General features: G+C 39.0%; 1 protein-coding gene across 5 annotated transcripts in view; it reads right to left on the minus strand.

Moving 5' to 3' along the window:
* gabbr1b (gamma-aminobutyric acid (GABA) B receptor, 1b) overlaps window positions 1-22,061 on the minus strand; it is a 102,348-nt gene that overhangs the window by 74,203 nt on the left and 6,084 nt on the right. For 2 of the 5 annotated variants that reach the window (XM_041809853.1, XM_041809852.1), the window contains exons 2-7: window positions 13,684-13,767; window positions 7,794-7,856; window positions 7,492-7,556; window positions 5,845-5,983; window positions 5,455-5,640; window positions 5,015-5,032 (exon numbers count right to left, since the gene is read on the minus strand). In XM_041809853.1, coding sequence (XP_041665787.1) covers window positions 5,015-5,032; window positions 5,455-5,640; window positions 5,845-5,983; window positions 7,492-7,556; window positions 7,794-7,856; window positions 13,684-13,759 — 547 coding nt within the window. In that variant the 5' untranslated portion in view covers window positions 13,760-13,767. Of the gene's footprint in view, window positions 1-5,014; window positions 5,033-5,454; window positions 5,641-5,840; window positions 5,984-7,491; window positions 7,557-7,793; window positions 7,857-13,683; window positions 13,768-22,061 lie in introns of those variants that run through there. The other 3 variants (XM_041809854.1, XM_041809855.1, XM_041809856.1) reach the window with 2 other exon arrangements.

Consider the following 22,061-nt stretch of genomic DNA (forward strand, 5'->3'; position numbering starts at 1 on the left):
ATTTTGGACCACTCTTCCCTTGCAAACTGCTCCAGGTCTCTCAGATTTGAAGAGTGTTTCTTGCAACAGCAGTTTTGAGATCTCTCTGTAGGTGTTCAGTGGGATTTAGATCCAGACTCATTGCTGGCCACTTCGGAACTCTCCAGTGCTTTGTCTCCAACCATTCCTTGGTGTTTTTGAGGTTTGTTTCGGGTCATTGTCCTGCTGGAACACCCATGACCTCTGACACAGATCCAGCTTTCTGACACTAGGCCCTACATTGCGGCCCAAACTTTTTTGATAGTCTCCAGATTTGATGATTCCTTGCACACAGTCAAGGCACCCAGTGCCAGAGGCAGCAAAACAACCTCAAAACATCCTTGAACCTCCACCATGTTTGATTGTAGGTACTGTGTTCTTTTCTTTGTAGGCCTCATTCAGTTTTCTGTAAACAGTAGAATGACATGCTTTTCAAAAAAGCTCTACCTTAGTCTCATCTGTCCACAAAATGTTCTCCCAAAAGGATTGAGGCTTACTCAGGTACATTTTTGCAAACTCCAGTCTGGCTTTTTTTATGTCTCTTTGTCAGCAGTGGGGTTCCCCTGGGTCTCCTGCCATAGCGCTTCATCTCATTCAGATTACGACGTATGGTCCAGGCTGACACTTTAGCACCCTGAGTCTGCAGGACAGCCTGAATTTGTGTGGAAGTTAACTGAGGATGTTTATCCACCATTCCAACTATCCTGTGTTACATTCATTTGTCAATTTTTCTCTTCCATCCACGTCCAGGGAGATTAGCCACAGTTCCATGGGTTATAAACTTCTTGATTATATTACACACAGTGGACAAAGGAATTTCAAGTTCTCTGGAGATGGTCTTGAAACCTTGAGATTGTTCATATTTTTCCACAATTTTGCTTCTTAAGTCCTCAGACAATTCTGGGCTCTTCTTTCTCTTCTCCATGCTTGGTGTGACACACACAGACACACAACACAAAGGTTGAGTCAACTTTATACATTCTAACTGGCTTCAGGTGTGATTTCTAGATTGCCAGCACCTGTTACTGCCACAGGTGAGTTTAAATGAGCATCACATGCTTGAAATAAAATGATTTACCTGCAGTTTTAAAAGGGTGCCAATAATTTTGTCCAGCCCATTTTTTGAGTATTGTGTAGAATTATGTCAATTTAGTCTTTTTTCTTCTGATTTTTTGTGTTGTTCCAATGCACATAAAGGAAATAAACATGAGTATACCAAAAACATTTGTAATTGCAACAATTTCTGGGAGAAATTGTGTATTTTCTGGAAAAATTCAAATTTTCCCTTATGTTGACTGTCTTTTATTGGCAACTGTTGGAAATGCTGCCAACAATGATCTGCTATTTGGCAAAATGAAGGGAAAAAGCCTACAACATCCCCAACTTCATGAATATTTCGTCCTCTGCCTTTGAGATGTTGCCCTTTAAAGTTTATAAAACAGTCTCTCCTTGCCTTTTTCAATGCACTGCTCCTCATCCCCACATCATTGTCCATCATGGATACTATGGCGTTTTAGTTGTTTTTGTTGGATTCTTGTGAGTGACTTGGTTATCGTACATTATTTGAACCTTTAACTTTATCAAAGAAGCGTAACCTAAATAATTCTGCTTTCAGTGACCAGTTATCTGAATGTGAATGTGGCCTTGAAACAGAGACATCAGGTAAGTAAGTAAACAGACAGGTGGACGGCATGTTTCTGCAGACAGTCAGACTTTAATAAAACATCACTAAGTGTCTCTGGTCTCATTCATTCCACTCTACATCAACCTTTCTCTCAGAACAGGAGCACGCACGAATCTCTCCCCTCCTCCCCCCCGTCATCTCCTCCTGCCTCCCCCTTTCATCTTCCTCCACCTGCGTACCTGCAGCTCTCAGACGACCTGCTTCCTGTTTTCTGACAGGTAATCCATCACGGCTCAGCATGAGCATTCAGAGAGGCTCAAACATCTACAACATGTTAATATGAGCAATCACAGCTGGCTGAAGCTGCACTCATACATCATAATCATATCAAGATGTCATACTAAGGATGGAGCCATACTGCCACCTAGTGTTTGATGGTTTAATGACGTTTTATCAGAGAGAAGAAGAGTCACTTCAGCATGTTATTATGTATGATGGCTACACACACTGCTGCTCATGATAACACAGTTTATTCTTCTGATTCTGGTCATTACAGCTCATTGCTAATTTGATATGATGTGTTGAAGGCAATGATGATTTTAAAGTCATTCTCATTTTTAATAAGAAAACATACAAAAACAAGGAAAGTAGGTTCTTATTAAGATTGAAGTATACTAAAAAGGTAAATTCCAATGGAAATGACACGGCTATTAACAAAATGACATTAATTTAATAAATAAACATTATCAATCATCAATAAAAGAAACATTTGAGGAAGTATTATGTTTACTGTTTTAATACTAGCCATCATCTTGTTCAGTGAATGTAAGAGAGGATTCTCTAATGGAGACCGATGCTTTATGGGGGTCCTTGATGAGCCTGATCAATCATTCAAAATTTGGATTAAATAGCACTATGTCCTACTGCAGTTTTCAAATCACAGAAGGTGCAGTATTTAGTTTACCTGAAATGCGTCAAAATACCAGTAAAATGTTATGATCTACACATCATGAAAACGTTCAAATGGCAATTTTTTTCTAATAGTTTACAAAAAAAATCCTTATTTTTATGTTTTTCTAAATCAAAATTAGCATGACATCAAAATTGTCATCCCTTTAAAACAAAGATTAGTATCGCATTTACAATATGTCTCAAAATAACCACAACAATGTATTTTTTCAAAATCAATTAGCCCTAGTTCTAGGTGTTGCAAGGTTCAGGAAACTCTAGTTTTAAAGTGGTTTATTTTTATTTTTTAAAATGGCAGACAGTTTTTGTTGAATGTGACACACTAACATAGGGTGTTTTTGCAATGGTCATGTTTGATTTTGTGTAGAGATAAAGACTTAACAAGCCCATGCTGCAGCTCCAAATACTGTTCAATGGTACCTAGAGCTTATTTTAAACTCTTCTCTCCTTCCATGCCTCCATATTGTTCATATGACTCTGATTCTTCTAAAATCTGTTGCCAAGAACAAAAATTGAAAGAAAGAATTAAGACAGATTTCGTAACACTGATATTAGCCCATGTACTTTCAGAAGATATGTTTATTAAGTCATGTGATTTAAGGATTATCAATTGTTATTCCTAAAACATGATAAAACTAGAAAAGCACTCAGAGCGCAGACCTCCACCATTAGCCCTATCTCCCAATAGTACAGAATCCTTTAAAAAATTCCTGGATCCAGACGATGATCCGGATCACTCCCAAAATCTAATCAGTTCTTCCTTATGCCATTTCTGACATTTCCTGAAAATTTCATCAAAATCAGTCAACTTTTTGAGTTATGTTGCTAACAAACTAACAAACAAACTAACTAACAAATGAACAAACCATCCCCATCACATAACCTCCTTGGTGGAGGTAATAAGGAAGGGCAAAACAAACGACATACTGTACATTTACAATGTAAAGTGCATGTTATTGTGTGAGTGCATATTTTTTTTTTATTCCATAAAGTAAATATACTGCACAAAAATCCTCTAAAGTGGGAAAGCCATCTACAGTGTCTAGATAGGACAGAAGGTGATAAAAGGTGATTAAAAGACTGAAGGTGGTCAAAAGAAGCATCAAGAGCTCTTTGATTGATCAGTTAAAATCATGTGTGTGATGTTCACAGGCATGAAAACTGATGTTGTCTACATCTATAGGACAGAAAGGATCAGTCCTGGTATAAACCAGAGATGGACAATAAGCAGCCATGCAGTTCCCTTCCTCACTTACAGTGGTCTTCAAGTCAAGTTTAAATATAGAAAAAGAGTAAGCACAAGGAAAACTTGACTAAAATTTGCCACAGAACCATGGAAATCAAAAGTTTGTCAATATCCTGCTAACTTCATTAAATAAGCTTTAATAGTCTGTTTAGCTTAATCGGTGGTGGGATTAACTGGTGGGCCCTAAAGTGGGTCTCAAGGCCATTTTCAGTGGGTCATGGATGTGTGTCTGGGAAAAAAAATGTATGGGGGAGAAAGTCTATGATGTGCCTTTATTTTGAAGGAAATGTCTCCATCTCTTTGTCTCTAACATCTTTTGTTCCATCTCAGTTCTAAATGCCCTTTTTTCATTAAAAACATTTTACTGTGATTGAAAAAAATAAATTAATTTGGGACACCATTTGTCATGAAGGATGAGATGATGAGTTTTGATGGTAGGCAAGTAGAAAAGCACCGTTTTGTGAAGAATTACACTGAAATCTTTGGATATTTATCTATCTATCTATCTATCTATCTATCTATCTATCTATCTATCTATCTATTTATTTAACTTAGAAGTTATTTTGGCTTCCTCATAAAGAGAGCCCATTTTTTTAATGCTTTGGCCCTTCAGTGATGAGAGTGAAATAATGTGGCCCTCTTAGTAGGCAAAGTCACCATCCTTGGTTAAAACAATTCATTACTGCCACCATGAGGTCAGAGAGGAGTACTGCGTTGCTGGTGAAGGTGTTTGGGATGTAGAAGAGGAGAAACCCTCTAATAAAGGCTTCAGTTTATACGATACTATTACTCCCCACAGTTATTTCTGTCAATAAAACTGATTGAAAATGTAGAGCATTTTCAGTATTTCATATCACAAAATGAAGTTATTCAAATGAAGATAACTGGATGGACGTGATGTGTCTGTGTTTTTCATTCTTATTTCTGACATAAATGGCGTTTTTGTTTTCTGTTTAAAAGCAGAATCAAACCAAAGCATCCATCAGAGTTTACTTCAGTCACTCTCTGCTGCAGAGTTTACCTCAAACATTCACTGAAACAACGAGGAGAGACTGAAACCTCCAGAACATCAGCACTACAACCGTTATCTGATGGAATAGTTTTACTGATTTTAATAGATTTCAGCAGCATCGCTAAAAAATGAAAAGTAATCTTACCTCTGTAGTGTCGATCGTCTTTGTGCAAACAAGAAAAAAGAGAAAGAGAAATAATCAGATAAAAAAGCTCATATTCAGTCAGATTTTGATGTTAACTTGTTCTGGATATCATTGTTTACGCAAAAAATGTAAATCTTTGAACCAACTCGTTCATGAACCACACATCACTAGAATTTTCCTGAATATTCCTGCTTTGTTCTCAAATCAGCATGCCTCTGCTTCATGAAATAGCTTACTAAGAAAAAATCAGCTGTATGTGTTCACATGAGGCTCCGTCCGAAATTTAATAATCATCTCTTGTCATTCTAATGATTAATCTTTTATTATTTTTTATTAAATTCTTGATGGAATTAATCTGTTAATACTTTCAACATTTGATTTTTTGCAGTTAATCCTTCTACTCTGATTAACTGATTGATTGATTGATTGATAGTACTCACAGTGACAGACTGGTTTAGGACTGTCCCACTTCCCCATCTTGTTGCACTGCGTCGAGTTTCGTCCCATCAGGATGAAACCAGGCAGACAGCTGTAGTACAGCACCGTCCCCTCTAGAGGGGGCCCCAGGGGCCATGAAGTCACTCGACCGTTCTCCAGAGACGTCCACATACGAGGACACACCAACACTAAAGGTCATATAGAGAACGTGGTTTTTTAAGATAGCTGTCGACACAGTGGACACAAAAACGTTAAAATCATGTCTCAAAGACATGTTATTTGGGTATCAGGTTGAACGGTGCCTTCAAATGTGGTCATTTCCATCATGTAAATGAGTAGAGACCATATAACATCATATATAACAGTGTGTTAGTGTGTATTAACTCACTCACAGCATTGGCTGCGTACGTTGAGGTCAGTCCATGTCCCGTTGGGTAAACACTTCCTGACCTTTGGCCCAACAATCATCCTGTTTCCTCTGCAGATGTACTCGATCTCATAGTCCACAGGGAGCAGCTGCACGCTGCGGATCTACATACATACAAAAAAAACCCCAACTTTAACATCTCACTTCACGCCACAGTTCCCACAATAGTCACCAAGAGCTGGGGAGAGACGGCACAGGGGCCCAAAATATTAAGTAGCTGTCCTCTAATTGTATCAAACAGCTGTGTCCTGTATGAGAAGGCCTGGCTCACAATTTCCATTCCAGTTCATCCTAAAGATGCTTGATGGAGTTGAGGTCAGGACTCTGTGTGGGCCAGTGAAGGTCTTCCACGCCAAGCTCATCAAACCAAGTCTTTTTAGTCAATGCTTTGTGCACTGGGGAACAGTCATGTTGGAATAGAAAAGAGCCTTCCTCAAACTGTTGCCACAAAATTGGAAGCATAGCATTGTCCAAAATGTCCTGGTATGCCAAGCATTAAGAAGTCTTTACAGTTGCCACAGTGGAGTTGGGCAGGTAATGTCCTCCACTGAAGCCAGATGGCCAAACATAGACATGTGATTTGTCACTCCACAGACCACGTTTCTGCCATACGCCTTAGCAGCCATTGACCTGCTCTGTGAATTTACGTGGCCTTATGCTTCATGACTGAGTTGCTGTTGCTCCTAAGCACTTTTACTTTCTAATAATAGCACTTACAGCTGACTGTGGAATATCCAGCAGGGATTAAGTTTCTTATTGCAAACATGGCATCCATCAGAGTACCACACTTGAAGTCACTGAGCTCTTCAGACACATGTTCTATCACAAATATTTGCAACAGTAAAAGTGTGAGCTTTCAAGAGTTACTGATGCTAAACAGTTCACAGGGACTGTATCTAAAAAGATTTAGTTCGCTAAAGACGGTTGAATTAAGAAAAGTACCAGGAGCTAGAGAGGCCGCTGCATCAGTGTGTGCCACCATCTTTCAGTGCATTGTATGCTGCTGTTAGGTTGGATTACTCCGTGCACAGAATAAATTTATGTAACACGAGTATTGTGAGGTTCTATATGTGAATAAAACATTGTCAGCTGGTGACATAAATAAACAGAAATTCTAAATTCTAACAATAAATGTTCAGTGAAATAAGATGTGAAGCAAATTTGAAGTACACATTTCAAATTTTCAGTGACTTTTACTGTAGCACTCAGAGAGCGTAAAAACTACCATTAATAGAGGTGTTTATGACACAAACACCCTATTAAGGTCGCTGGGTCCAACAGGCGTAGGTTTGTGACATGTGAAAAGTGAGACTCTGTTACTAAAGGAAATGCTACACTATTATTACTGAGTATTATATAACTTTTCTCCAATGAGGTGATAAACTGTGGGATGGGGACACCAAAAGCGACTAGGGCTGGCTCTGCGTGTTGCCGAGGCTCTGTGTTCTCCAGCCGGTCTCTCCTCACAGACCCTGGCTGATCAACATCTGCTGTTGATAACCAACTATTAAAATAGAACCACATTTTGAATGGACACAACTCTGACTTTAACATTGAAGCCTGATTGTTCTTTCTTCAGTGTGAAGCTGATGTACGTACTCATGTTCCTCACCTGTTCCTGAGTCAGTCCTCGGTACCTGATCCCTCCGTCTCTGGGAGGACGGATGATCGCACAACCTGGAACATGAAAGATTTTAAATTCTTTTAAAGAGCTAATTAGTGACATAAAGGGACATATGAATGCTAATTCATTGTAAAAAAGCCATAAAAACAATTGTTAAAATTCATGTAAGACTGAAACGTTAAAAAAAAAGAATCCCTCTAAAAAGAAAAGGAAAAACACTTCAAAACAGTTTCTCATTGGTTAGTAGTAATCTATGGATGTTTTCCTGATCAGAGTTGTTTGTGATTTACCTGTTGATTCTTTTAAGAGAGTTGAGAGCTTTAGAGATGATGCTTGTGATTGATTAGTAATGCCTGTACAGGAATGAAAGGGGAGCTCTCGGTCATGATGCATGTACAAACACTCACACTAGCACTAAAGTAGATCCTTCCCCACAAAAAAGTAGTCCCCATGTGGCCCTGATTCCTCCTGTTGGACACAGTGAAAGCTGCAGTAGATGACTGATGACATTATGGAGTCATACAGCAAAAATAAGAGTAAGACTGTGAATGATTTTGAGCTTATTGGTTCTTCAGGTGTCAGTAGGAGTGTTTGGGTCATCATGGATCAGGAACACCTGGCCCTGTGTTCTTGATCCAGGCACAAAGGCAGTGAGATGCTGCTTAATTATGCTACAATGTAGGCTGAACAGTAATGCAGTGGTTACCTCTGTCACCTCACAGTAAGAACATGTGTGTCCCAGTGTGGAGTTTACATGTTCTCCCTGGAGCTGGGATCAGCTCCAGACCCCAAACACAACAAGTGGAACAGATAATAGAGATTAAACAGATTGACTGTTTTAATTGTGATGTTCTTTATCCATTATATTTCTACTCCATGTTTCCTCATGTTATTTATCATTGGCTCTGAGCCAGCTGCAACTTTCTATGTAGTTACAACTGAAAATCAAAATCCAGTTCAAATGTTCGAGAAAAAAAAATCACTCATTGTAGGAGTCAAAGGGAGCTCCTTCTACCATGCTGTTTCAGGTTTCCACCACCAGGGTGTGCTGTCTGTTGTGTTCACAGCCCTGCAGCAGGTCCTCTCCTTTATCAGCACCAGTGAGCCTGAAACTGCTTCACACTGAGGACTGCCTCTGTGAAAGGACCTGATTTATCGTCTGACTGAGTGTTTGACATGATGACAGGCATTTCAGACAGACGACAGCTTTAATAAAACGAGTCAAGTCCAAGCAGCCACTAAAGAAAACACCCTAACATGAAGAGAAAAAAGCATTAGTATGTAGTGGATTGATCTGGTGTTTATCAGTGTCAGACTGCAGACAGAAGAGATGATTTTTAAACCAAATTAAATGCAGCCTCATTGATTTCTGTCCAAAAGATGACACGACTTATTTGTTTAATTTTAAATATTTGTATTTTATTTTTGTGGGCTTTTTTGTATTTATCAAATAGGACAGCTGAAGAGAGACAGGATACATGGGGGGAGACATTCACCACAAAGGATTAGGAACTGGTACTATGACCGGTGCACTGAAGACTGCAGCCTCTGTACATGGATGTCTGCTCCACCAGCTGAGACAAATGACAGTCAAATCAGATCATCTTCACTGATCTGAGGCAAATTCATCAATCATGCAGCTGACCTCAAATCACCTTTTCACTGCAGTTTGTCACCAGAAGCAGAGATGATTCATCACCATCAAAGAATTTTTTAGGTACAAACCAGGAATTTCTCCTCGTGTTTTGGTACAAAAACATTAAGACATAAATGTAGAATAAAGATGTTAAATGCTATGAAACCAAAAGACTCTTACTGACAGGAAACTTCAACACAACAAGATAAAGACATTAAGAAATACAATATAAAAAAACATAAGGTTAAGTTCTGACTGACATAATTTTATCAATGTGCACTACTTAAAGAAAAAGGTCAACTCAAAGAGGCTAAGCAGGCAAACAAAGAGAGCAGACACAATGATAACTCTGAGTCAATAATCCATCCTGATGTTTCCTCCAGGCTTCTGTAACAAAAATGGCCAACTTATAAAGAGAAAAGGACTGCTCCATCGCTTCATCAGAACACTTTTCAAGATATTAAACATCCGTTTTTAAATAAAAGGTGTTCATAACTTAATCATAGAAGTGAAGATATTAATTGAATAAAATCAGACCCATTCTCTAACAGTGTTGATAAGACTATTGCTAAAAATTCTTTAGAGATAAAAACTCTGATGAAAAGAAAGTTACATTTTTTGTCAAAAAGACTAAATGTTATTTAGTTTTCATCAATATTCAAAACCCACATTATTCTCCTTTGCAGGTAAATCCATCAAAGCACAACATATCTGTAGCTCAGCAGCCTTTCAGCTGCAGAGAGTAGGGATCCAGGTTAATCAGGGTGCAAAGAGCACACAGGATAAAGAGAAAAAGAGAATAAATGTTTGACTTAAAATTTTGATCAAAATGTAGACACTTTTTATTGACTAAAACTGAACTAAATTTTTGACTAAAGCTTTAAAGTTTAAAAATTTCTAAATGTGACTGATATATGACGTGCTGCTCTTGCTCTATATTTTATTGATCTTTTACTTCCTTTTACATTTATCTCCGTTGATGCAATGTCTTCTTCTTGGTATGTGTGTGTATACAGTGCCTATAAATGGAATACCCCTATTGAATGTTTTAACCTTTTTCAATTTTACAAATCAATCAGTCAATAGAGTTTGGCTTTTTTATAAAAAAAATAAAAATATAAAAATCTCTTAATTGTCAAAGTGAAAACAGATTTCCAGAAAGTAATGTCAACTAAACAAAAATATGCAATGTAAAGAGTGACTACGTAAATATTTACCCCCTTTAAAGGGACTGAACAGAGGTCCAGCCAGTTGGTGCTAGAAGTCTCACAATTAGGGAAATGGGGATCACCTGAGTGCAGTGAATGTGTCTCAAGTGAGTGTGGTATAAAGACACCAGTGTCTGGAAGGTCCAGTCACTGATTAATCAGTATTCCTTGCAACCATTAAACCAAAAGAACACTTCAAGCAACTCGGAGAAAAGGTTGTTGAAAAGTATAGTTCAGGAGATGGATGCAAAAAATTCTAAGGCACTGAACATCCCCCGGAGTTCAGTTAAATCCATCATCAAGAAATGGAAGGAATATGGCAGGTGTGAATTTGTCTCGATCAGGCCGTCCACACAAACTGAGTGACTGTGCAAGAAGGAGACTAGAGAAAGAGGCCACCAAAACACCTCTGACTACTCTGAAGGAGGCACAAGCTTCAGCAGCTGAGATGGGAGAGACTCTGCATAAGAGTCAGGGATAAAAGTTCTTTAGTCTGATGAGACCAAAATGATGCTTTATGGCCATCAGACAAAACACTATGTTTGGCGGACACCAAACACTGTAAGGCATAGTGGTGGCAGGATCATGCCGTGGGGATGCTTCTCTGCAGCTGGCCCTGGATGGCTTGTAAAGTTAGACGGTGAAATGAATAGTCAAAATTGTCCAGCAAGACAGTGATCTACAGCATACATCAAAAGCTACACAGTAAGGGCTAAAGATAAGTTGGTTGATCTCAAGTGGTCAAGTCAAGCCCAAACCTTAATCCAATAGAGAAATTGTGGCTGCACTTGAAAAGGTCTGTTCACATTGGATCCCTGTGCAACCTGACAGAGCTTGAGCAGTTTTGCAAAGAAGAATGAAGTACATTTGAGGTGTCCAGATGTGCAAGCCTGACTGAGACCTATCCACACAGACTCAGTGCTGTGATTGCAGCAAAAAGTGACTCTACTTAAATTCAGACTCAAAGGGGGTTATCATTTTCCGTCACTTGACTGATTTGATTACAGTGATAATAATAATAGTGACATAGATTAACTGAAAATTCCTACACACATGCAAAAATATAGTTTTTCCATAAAATTTACCTAAAAATTCATGAAAATGTCAAAGACTCCCCCCCCACAAAAAAACCAAAACAATTCCCAAGTTTCCATGCAATTTTTTAAAACATTTCAGAGCAATTTCCCCTCAAAACTCCAATCATACCCCCCAGAATTACAAATACATCAAATACATTGAACTAGATACAAAAACTAAACTAAAACAAACATCCACATCCAGCAGGATGTACTCTGCTAACAGTCACCAGTTTACATGGTCACATTTTGAACCATAACATCAATCTGAGATCTGAGCCCTGAATTGTGTGTTCACATTGTTAACAACAGGTACATCTCCAGCCATGTGCTACAGAAGATTCAACACAAAAGCATAAGTAAGTCTAAACCTCTGCTGTATGGGGACTTCACCCTTGTACCCATTCATCCCACCCCCTGTTCCTATAACATTTCACTCTCTCTGTCAGTTCTTTGGTCTATTAAAACCATGAACTCACTGAGTCCTGCAGCTCCTCTTTATTATAAAAGCTTCATTTCACATCTGAGCTGTGCTGCCATGTTTCTCATTACCTGCACAGTCTCACTCCATAATCTCCGCCCCCCACGCTGCAGGTTGACGGTCAGTGTAAAGCTCTCATTACTAAACAGACAGCAGAGTCCAGGAAACACCGTCAGACGTGACTGCACTAACAATCACCTTCAGACCCCCCACGACTCCATGCTCATCTAACCTCAGCTGGGTAAGGTGTTTGGTAGATGTGGCATGTGTGGGAGCATCTGTGTCAAAGCAGGAGCGCAGCATAAACTCTGCGTGACTGTCATGTCTACTTCCCAGGAATGTTCATGAAAGCTCAGAGCTGTTAACCCTTGCTTTAGTCTGAGAGCTGAGCTCGCCATCAGAGGAGAAAACACAGAGATCCACCCTTAGTCACACCTGAAAGTTTCTGGAAATCTTTCTGAGGCTTTGTTCAAATGCATCTACATACAGTGCCTTTAAAAAGTATTCACCCCCTTAGATGTTTTACCCTTTTATTGGGTTTATAAATCAATCGTGGTCACTCTTTCTGTGCTTTTGATGTCTGCTGCAGGTCATTGTCTTGCTGGAAAATAAATCTTCTCCCAGCCATAGTTCAGTCTTGCAGACTGAATGAGACTGTCCTCCAGGATTCTCCTATATTTTGACTCCATTATTTTCACCGTCTTAACTTTACAAGCCATCCTGGGCCGGCTGCAGAGGAGCATCTCCACGGCATGATGCTGCCACCACCACCGTGCTTCACAGTGTTTGGTGTCCGCCAAACAGTGTCTTGTCTGATGGCCATAAAGCATCATTTTGGTCTCATTAGACTAAAGAACTTTTATCCCTGACTCTTATGCAGAGTCTCTCCCATCTCAGCTACTGAAGCTTATGCCTCCTTCAGAGTAGTCAGAGGTGTCTTGGTGGCCTCTTTCTCTAGTCTCCTTCTTGCACGGTCACTCAGACAAATTCACACCTGCCATATTCCTTGCATTTCTTGATGATGGATTTAACTGAACTCTGGGAGATGTTCAGTGCCTTGGATTTTTTTGTACTCATCCCCTGACTTACTTTTCAATAACCTTTTCTTTAAGTTACTTAGGAGTGTTCTTTTGTCTCCATGGTGTAATGGTATCCAGGAAAACCGATTAACCAGTGACTGGACCTTGCAGACACTGATGTCTTTATATTACAATCACTTGAGACACATTCACTGCACTCAGGTGATTCCCATTTCCCTACTTGTGAGACTTCTAGCACCAATTTGCTGCCCTTGGCTTAATTTGGTAACATTGTCCTCATTATCCTGCTCCAATCAAACAGGCACCTTTTCATAAAACTTTACTGATAGTTTCTTTTTGCAGTTTGGTCTTACTGTGAACATATTTGCCAGTGTTTCCTGCTGTTAGCTGCTAACATGCTAATGTTAATGATTTTCCTTCTAAAAGAGGTGGTGGTGGTTTCTGATTATCAGCCAGTTGAGAACCACTAGACTTGTTTTTTTACGAGCAGCATGTTTAATTTCTTTCCATACATTTGGATGGAAACCCTCCACTGTGCAGGAGCTTTTGGTTATGACTGAAGTTCTGGAGACTTTTTTTACAGCTTTGGCAGATTTTTAAGCTACTGATTTACACAATAATGAGAAATTCTAATGTTCTAAAACATGTGGTATCATGGAGCATTGAACATGTTGACAGCCTTATTGAGCACATAATTCAATTACACAGAGAAACAAAGTTATCAGCACACAGTCATTACCAGCTGATGTGTTATACGCCGACACACTGAGGAAGAGCAGCACGTTGAGGAAGAGGATGAGGAAAGCGAATGCCATCCCTTCACCTGAGAAAACAAACGGAGAGAGAAACATCAGAGAGAGAGAGCTGCAGAGACACAGCATGAAAACACAAACACAATAACCCACCATGGCGCAGTGTAATTACACGCTCTCTGTTTGTTTACATCATCTTATAATCAGCCTGATATCCATTAGGTTTCACTGTTTGTTATACAGCAACAAAAAGCTGCACAGCATGTCATCCAGTTAACACTCTGATCTCTGTGTCAACCATTCAAACCTGGAAATGGGCGTCATTATACCGCATTTACCATTGCTACTTTGTAAAAAAAAAGACAAGCTAGAAGATTAAACATGATTTGATGTGTTTTACAGTCAACAAACAAAGTTTTAAGTGCAATGGAAATTTTTACTTAATTAAAACTAGGCCAGTAGGTGGCGATGTGACACCGAAGTAAAACAACATGAGCACGCTTGCATCCTCTTTTTTCAACAGGTGTTAACATCCAAAAATGGCTAACACACCAAAGTCTAAAGTCTCCATTTACAAATGAACTGGATACTGGTAGTTCAAACATGACTAAAGCTGTGTTTTCCAAAGTTTGCTCTCTGGAACCTGATTAAAATCTTCCAAATGTCACGTATGTCATGTATCAACCACCAAACAAAAGCCTGTTCATAATCCAAACATTTCCATCTGAACATGAAATTACTAAACAGTTGGGTTATTTCTTACATTTGATGATGTAATGATTTTGGGCTTAGCTTTTTCCTTCAACAACAACAATGATGAGTCCATATATTTATGCCTTATGAAAGCATGAAATATTTGTTTGAAACATTAAAGATTGAATATAAAGCTCAGTATGTGCTCTGATTGAATCAGTTCATCAGTTTATCTGAAAATCCATCGTGACTGCCGAGCTCACACAGAGACCTAAAGGTTCATTCTGTCCTGTGTATGAGGAGGTGTAATTACTTATTGCTGCCTGTTTGAAAAGAAAAGACCATTTATACTGACTGACTGTAAAGAGCTGATAATAAAGCAGAGATGAGCTCTGTTTGACCTGACTAAAGGATGAACAGATTAGATTTGGAGGCCAAAGGTCATTAGGCCTCATGGTCAGGCCTTTCTTATTACATTTGTAGCACAGAGAGCAGCCCAGCCCTTCTTTCTGAAAAGCTGCTTGACTTGTATTATTCAACTACAACATGGCAGTCCAAAATACAGCCTTTGGGCCAAATGCAGCCCATGCTCCATTTGTAATCAGCCTGCATTAGAACATGAAGCTTGTGCTTGGATGTATTATACTTATTAGTTTGGAATCTAGGTGGTGCTGCTGTATTAATTCTGTAAATAAACATTTTGACAAGTAGAATTCACTTATGTACTTTTTTTTTAGACGACAATATAAATTGTTGTTTACAGACCAGCCTAAATAATAATGATATCTGGATTCATCAGGATTACAGCAGCATGAATGGTTCTCATTTTCTCCTCTTTCTGCTCTGTCTGATTTACAAATCACATCGCTCTAATCATTTTCAAGCACCAACACTCCTATAAAGTTTGGCAGTTTGCTCCTGTTTTGTGTCTGAATGTGGAGATGAGCCATCAGCATCTCAGCTTTGGCATCTCTTGCATTGGCTTTTTGCCTTTGCCTCCGTTGGACTGGTTTGCTAACTTAAATACACTGAAGTGGAAGGACATCAAAGTGGCCCCATCAGCCTGGTATTTTTCTGTACATGACCCCCTTTTTTGACATCCCTGGACTGTACCCTTCAAAATGGCGTGTATCTACCAAGTGGTATTACTGTTTTTTAATATAAATGTGAGAAAACCAAAAATGGAGAAAGAGCAGCAGCAGAGACAGATGAATGGCTGTGATATGAGGCTGCAAAAACCTGCATGTAAATGATCCAGATGCTCTGCATCACTGCTGCTCTGCTGCAGAAACACTGCAGCCTTCATTTATACTGCTCCATTTTTACTTCAATCAGCCTTGAAACAATGAAACATACATGTCAATTTATTCTCCTCTAAAACAGCAGTGTAAGCTGCTATGTTCATGCTCATGCAGCAGCACAGGAACACAACATGCAGCTCTGACAGCTCCACTAAATGACTGTGACCAGAGTGCAACAGCTGCCTTTGTAGCTGCCGCCTGAGGGGAGGGAGAGAAATGTCTGTCAGAGAGTGATGCTTTGTGTTTTTGAGAAAAATCCTCTGACAGAGAGAAAGCTGGGACAGTAAGGCTGCTGTGGTGACAACAAAACACAAATAAAAAAAGATTCAAACCTTTAAACACTGACTGAAGAATTATCAAAATGTCGATGATTCCTTAAACCTCACAAGCTCCCTCTACAGGCTGTCATGCTGGGTGCATTCAACAACACCTGCCCCAATCAGAGTACACTTGACCCCACAGTTGAGGTTATTTGATCAGTATGGACAGAAGTGTGCCACACTCAAGCATCATGCCCGAGTCTGCATTAAGAGGGGGTTTAAGACACGCTCTGCGAGAGATGTGAAAACAACCGTGCTCAAGTACGGGTACTCATCAGCAAGTAGAGATATAAGTCAGTCCAAAATGTCTCTAACCTTGCAAAGCAGATGAATTTGCCAGACCCCACATGTCTGTCATCAGGTACATCCATTGTGTAAAGCTCCAATCTACAATGTTTGTGATTTGAGGAGAACGAGGCGGTTGCTGGGCAGGGCTGAATTGTACTGGAAGTTGTTAGCAATAGCAGCCACCAGTGTAGCAATTAGCTTGGCTGTAGCTTTAGTAAAGTGGCAGTTTATCAGAGTTAGGTCACATGTCTTAATTAAAACAAGGTCAAAGAGTCACACTAAAAGCTCCTCTTAGCCAAGAACATTTCACTCTTGTTATTCACATCAAGCTCCATCGTTCGTGAACCATGGCAGCGTTTGCCTTGTGAGCTCAGGTTTGTACTGGTGTTCTGATGATTTCTGCTGCTTTGTTGAAAACTGCATATTCTAGCCCTAACCCTAATGGTGCATTCCATTTGTCCTCCCAGTTTGGAAATTCTGAGTTGACGTAATCAAAAATGCACCCTGAACTTATGATTCCAATTTGTAAGCCGGAGCAATCCACATTTCCCCCAGCTATGACTCGTAGTAAATGGAACCAGGTGTGATGTCACTCCCAGTTTAATCATCCGACTTACGATGTAAACGGGACACAGTATAACCCTAACCCTTTACCCATGTGCAGAAGCACAAAGTAGAACATTTCAATAGGTAGCAAAAATCAGCATAACACCTGAACTGTGCACACACACAACTTAATTTTGTCTTGTCACTCTGATTGGCCCATAATGAATGTGACAGACAAAACATTTGTCTAATCACCTTCTGAGTCTTTCTGGACTCCATGTGACTCTACAACATGCTATTGTGATAGATGTGTAAGCTTCCCATGTATAGGTGCTAATGCAACCTCATGCCATTAGAAATATAGGCTTTTGAAGTGTTTGCTGATCACAAGCTGGAAAGTCCCTTTCATCTTTGTCCATAGGACACAGCAGCCATGGTTTCCAAAAAAAAAAAAAAAAAAAAAATTAACTTTTATTTATCTGATCACAGAACAGTTTTCCATTTTGCCACAGTCCATTTCAAATGAGAAGACAGCAAAGTTTCTTCTTTTGTTTCCCTGTCCCTACTTTTTTAAAATGTTTTGCCCACTCAAAATGATGTAATATTTTTCATGAAATGGTAAAATGTTAAAGTTTAAACATATGATTTGTTGTTTATTTAACTGTGAGAAAAAAAATGAGTTTAATACATTTGAAAATCATTTTATTTTGTTTTTATTACCTTTACGAAGCACCCCAACTTTTTGGGAATTAGGGTTGTGAAGGACTTACACAAATTTATGTTGCAGTTTCAGAAGGTTGTTAAAAGTTCTGATGCCATTCAGCAGCCTGTTCTTTACAATAATTTTTATAGCTACTACTATTAAACCTACTTAACCTTGCAAAGCAGATGGATTCCATTTCCGTGTTTCTCACAGGCGAATCCATCTTGCAAAGCTCCCTGTAACTTTCTAAGCAGGCCCAAACGGTTCAGTTTAGGCCCGCTTAGAAAGTTACAGGACCAATCAGCATCGAGGGGCAGAGTCATGACGTAAGCAAGCAGCAACAACAGGCGTACATAATTTTTTTAAAATTGGTTGTAAACACATAATTGCTGACATAAATGGTATGGTTTTAATTTTTTACAAGAGAAGAAACTCACATGAAAACTAACAGCCTGCAGAGATTTAACCAGAACAGCCTCTGTGTTTTAGTCAGTCTGTGAGTCATAAACTTTAAAATGAACTAATTATACAGCTGATCAGTGGTTTCTGACCTCAGTCTTTACCAGGAGCCACCCTGATGATTAACATCTCTAAGGAGCCACAATCCAAAACATCCTCTTGATCCTGAAAATAATTTGAGAAAAGGGATGGTAGTTATTGTTTCAAACTTCATCCTAATATATCTCTATTAAATTAAATGGAGCTCAATGGATAGGGACGACCAGGAGGAGGAAGATGTGATGTTCTGAGCTGTGATGGAGCAACCATCACTGTAACATAAACGACTGTCCACACCGCACAGTGTGTGAATGGGTGCTAGGCAACAGAATTAGCCCGCATCCAGCTTCATCCTCAGTGAGGAGAGAGAGGGGGAGAGAGAGAGAGTCCACCTTCTGCTCCATGTGTCATCGGTCACTTGTAGAGGATGTTTGCGCAGAGAGATATTAATTTGTAATCAATTCAACCTAAATTGAGTTCTAAGCAGATGAATGAATTGATGATTTTAGGATCATCTCTGCTGCTGTTTCCTTTTCTTTTTTACTTTACTTTAGCCTCCTGATCATGCATTTACGTATATGGTCATACTGTTCTTTCCTACAGTATAGTAAAATTTCCATAGGAATTTTAAGATAATTGTCCAGAATTTTAAGTAATTTCCTTTGTCTGTCTGGAGAAATTGCTCATGCTGTATTTATTTTGTTTGTATTTAAAGGGGTGGAGGGTGGTGTGGTGGTGGTGGGGGCTTTGGTTCCTTGTTTGGAAATGTGGAAAATTTCCTTTGAAGTTTCCTGGATTTTTTTAGGGAATTTGTTTGGATTTGGGGGGGGAACTTGTTTGGGAATTTTCCATATTTTTCCATGGAAATTTGAAAGAATGTACCTGTAAATTTGGGGTTGTTTGATTAGAAATTTTTGGAGAAAATTGATTCTAAATTTTGAAGAATTTGCTTGAAAATTTTCAAGGTATTTTTGGTGAAAATTTTAGTTACATCTATAGGCTTTTTCACACATTTGCGACAACATTTGTGGAATATTGGAGAACATTCTGGGCCATTTTTAAAGGGATTTTTTAATTTTCACAGAAATTTTTGATAATGTCTTGGGAATTTTGGGGAATTCAGGGGTACTTTTTAAATTTTGTGGATCTCTAATTAGTTAAAGCAACTTTTAGTGGAAATTTGGTTCATACCTGGCCTAAATTTGTGGTCCATCCTCAGAAAAATGACCACAACATACATACATCTCTTAATGACTGAGACCATTTCTTACTGACTGAATGGCCCATACCAATTCAAAAAATATATATATAGAATTAAAAAAAAACATTAAAAATCTTTTTTGTGTGTGTGTGTGTGTGTTGTCCTCATACACAGACATCATTTTTGGTGAAAACTACTTCCTGTTCAAAGACCAGGCTTAGGTTTTAAATTTGTCAGGTCCCACTGATCCCAAATAAGTGGGAGAGACTAAAAATGCTTTCTAAAGAAAAGCCCAGGTCTCAGGAATCTAAGAACTCAAAGTGTTACATTGTCAGTACTAAATACCTCAGAATTTCAGTCCATTTTTCGTTATCAGAAAGTCTGTGTTACATTTACCAGAGATCTCTCTTGCTATTTAACAACAGCATGGTTAAAAAGTTTAGTCACTATTATGCTTTTGTTTTTTACACAAAGTCAACAAGAGTGTAATCAGGGCCCTTCTAGTGATGTGGACGCCCTAGTTAGGGACCAAAATGAGGTCCCTTCTCCATTCAGCTTAAATCGGCATCTCTTCTTAGGTGCCGAAGAACTACAGGATGTTTATATATGCAATCCCTGTGTTTAAAATCTTCTTTCTTTTTTAAATGCTTATCAAAGTTGAGAATAATTGATGCTTTAATTAAACATTTATGGGCCCTCCAACCTGCAGTGTCGTTATGTTACCATCACTTTAAAGATGAACCAGCACAACACGCTGGCATTGTGTCGTCTCTTCTCAGACTGATGGGCATCTAGAAAATGGTCAGTGTTCAAATATTCAGAGACAGAAACAACTCGGCTTTGTCTTTATCTCCTAACTTTTATCTGCAGCTCGTTCAAACAGTCTTGTCTTATGATACAATTCTGGATTCACTGAATAAATGAAAAACACGAGTCATTCAGGACAAAGCATTAGGGTTATCTGCGCTCAGAATGCGCTGCTTCATTACGGAGTCATTATTGTTGCAAAACTCAAGAGTACACGTTTTGAGAGCATGACTTATCGATTTTGGCTTCAGATTTGTCACCAAACTTTTCATTAAAGCCTGCTTTTGTGCTCTAAACTGCCTCCTTGGGCTTAGCTTTTCTCTAGTTGTGCTCCAAATGTCAGCTTTGTCTGCAGATTTTCAGTTACTTACTCAAATTTCCTGTGCTCATGCTCAAACCATTTTCTCATTCAGGTCGATTCTGCTTGGTTTATGAAACTTACAATCTCTGATTTTTCTCTGTGTACATACAAAACTTTCTCTGCACTCTAAATGTGTTCCTGCACTTAATTTTTTGATGAACAAACCAGAAGGAAAAAGGGAGAGATTGGACCAATCATGTTTGCTCTGCCCGTTGTTGCTGTGCTTATGGAATGAGATTTGTGCAAAAAGATTCAGACAAAACTTTTTCAGTATCAAACAAAAATTAGCATTTGAGAACAAAAAAAATGTGATCAAGCAAAAAAATGTTCACATCAAGAGAACAAATTTAAAATAGCAACCAAATTATTAGTCTTTGAATTTTGAACATCTATCTTTTTGTCTACAGTTCCTATTTTTCTCTCTTGGTGATCAGACTTTTGCTCTTGCTTCTCAGTTTTGTGTTTGCGCTGCCTCATCCTTTGTTTTTGTTTATTGAGCTTTTGGTCTCAGTTCTGACACAAATGTCACGTGTGGGCGGGCTCTGGAGTGTATCGCTATTGGCCAGCGAGTTTTTGAGTGATGGCTCAGTCACTCCAGATGCTCCGGAAGTTGTTCAGCTCACGTTTGGGAAATTTAAGGAAACCAGCGGACTCTTGTTTTTGAATCTGTTTGACCGAATTATTGATTCTTTATTAAATCCAACTATTGATTAAACAGGTTTATTTGTCAGTGCAGTAGTAGATGTTGTGTTGTTTCGTACACATTCCAGCCAATTCAGGTGTCGTCTTTGCTTTGTACTTAACGTCTACATCATCAGCTTATCAGGTAGTTCAGCGGTAATATAGATGTCTGTCACTCAGGGGACTGGGGTAAGCTAAAAATTTTAAAATATTAAGTATCGGCACAAAATGCCCCCCAAAAAACTGGGGGATCAAGTGGTCAGTTTTGCCAGCGGACGCTAGAAGAAACTTTAAACTTTTGCGTGAGAAATCTGTAATTCACTGAAACAGACACCGAGTCCATCATCAGCGCTTTGATTTGGCCGGCCAAGAGGCTAAAGAATGCCGCCAGGTCTCCCCCCGTGCGTCGGCATCCACTGGCCAGCTGGACGCATACAGCGATGACACTTCAGAGATGGACTTTTCCAACCCAGACTCTGAAGAATGGCTGCCAAGTGAGGGGAGCGGATCTTGTTCTCCATCCCAGAGCGATAGAGGTAAGTTAACGTTAGAAACCCACTGATTATTCAGACAAATTTATCAAAAGAAACCATCACTCATGCGTTCCTGCTCTGTGATTTCAGAAGCAGACTTGAGAGAAGAGCAAGCCCCATGCAATTCTGCAACACCGTCTGTTGGCAGAAAAAGAGGTAAGAACAAAAAAAAATCTATATTATATATAATATATATAACACAACTTATATTATATTCTATAATTTGCAGGTAGTGCCAGGGGACACACAAGGAGAGGACGTGGGCGTATCTGGGGTCCCGTGGCGGCCGTCCAGTTGTACTGTGCTGTATTTTGTATTTATCTTTATTTATTTCATTTATTTTACAATAAAATAACATTTGTTATACAATTTTCAGATGTCTTTTATGTTATTGAAGGCAAAATTTTAACATTCATATCAGTGTTCTGCTTGA

This window comes from Cheilinus undulatus, linkage group 16 (assembly GCF_018320785.1).
Source record: "Cheilinus undulatus linkage group 16, ASM1832078v1, whole genome shotgun sequence".
Classification (NCBI taxonomy): Eukaryota; Metazoa; Chordata; class Actinopteri; order Labriformes; family Labridae; genus Cheilinus; species Cheilinus undulatus.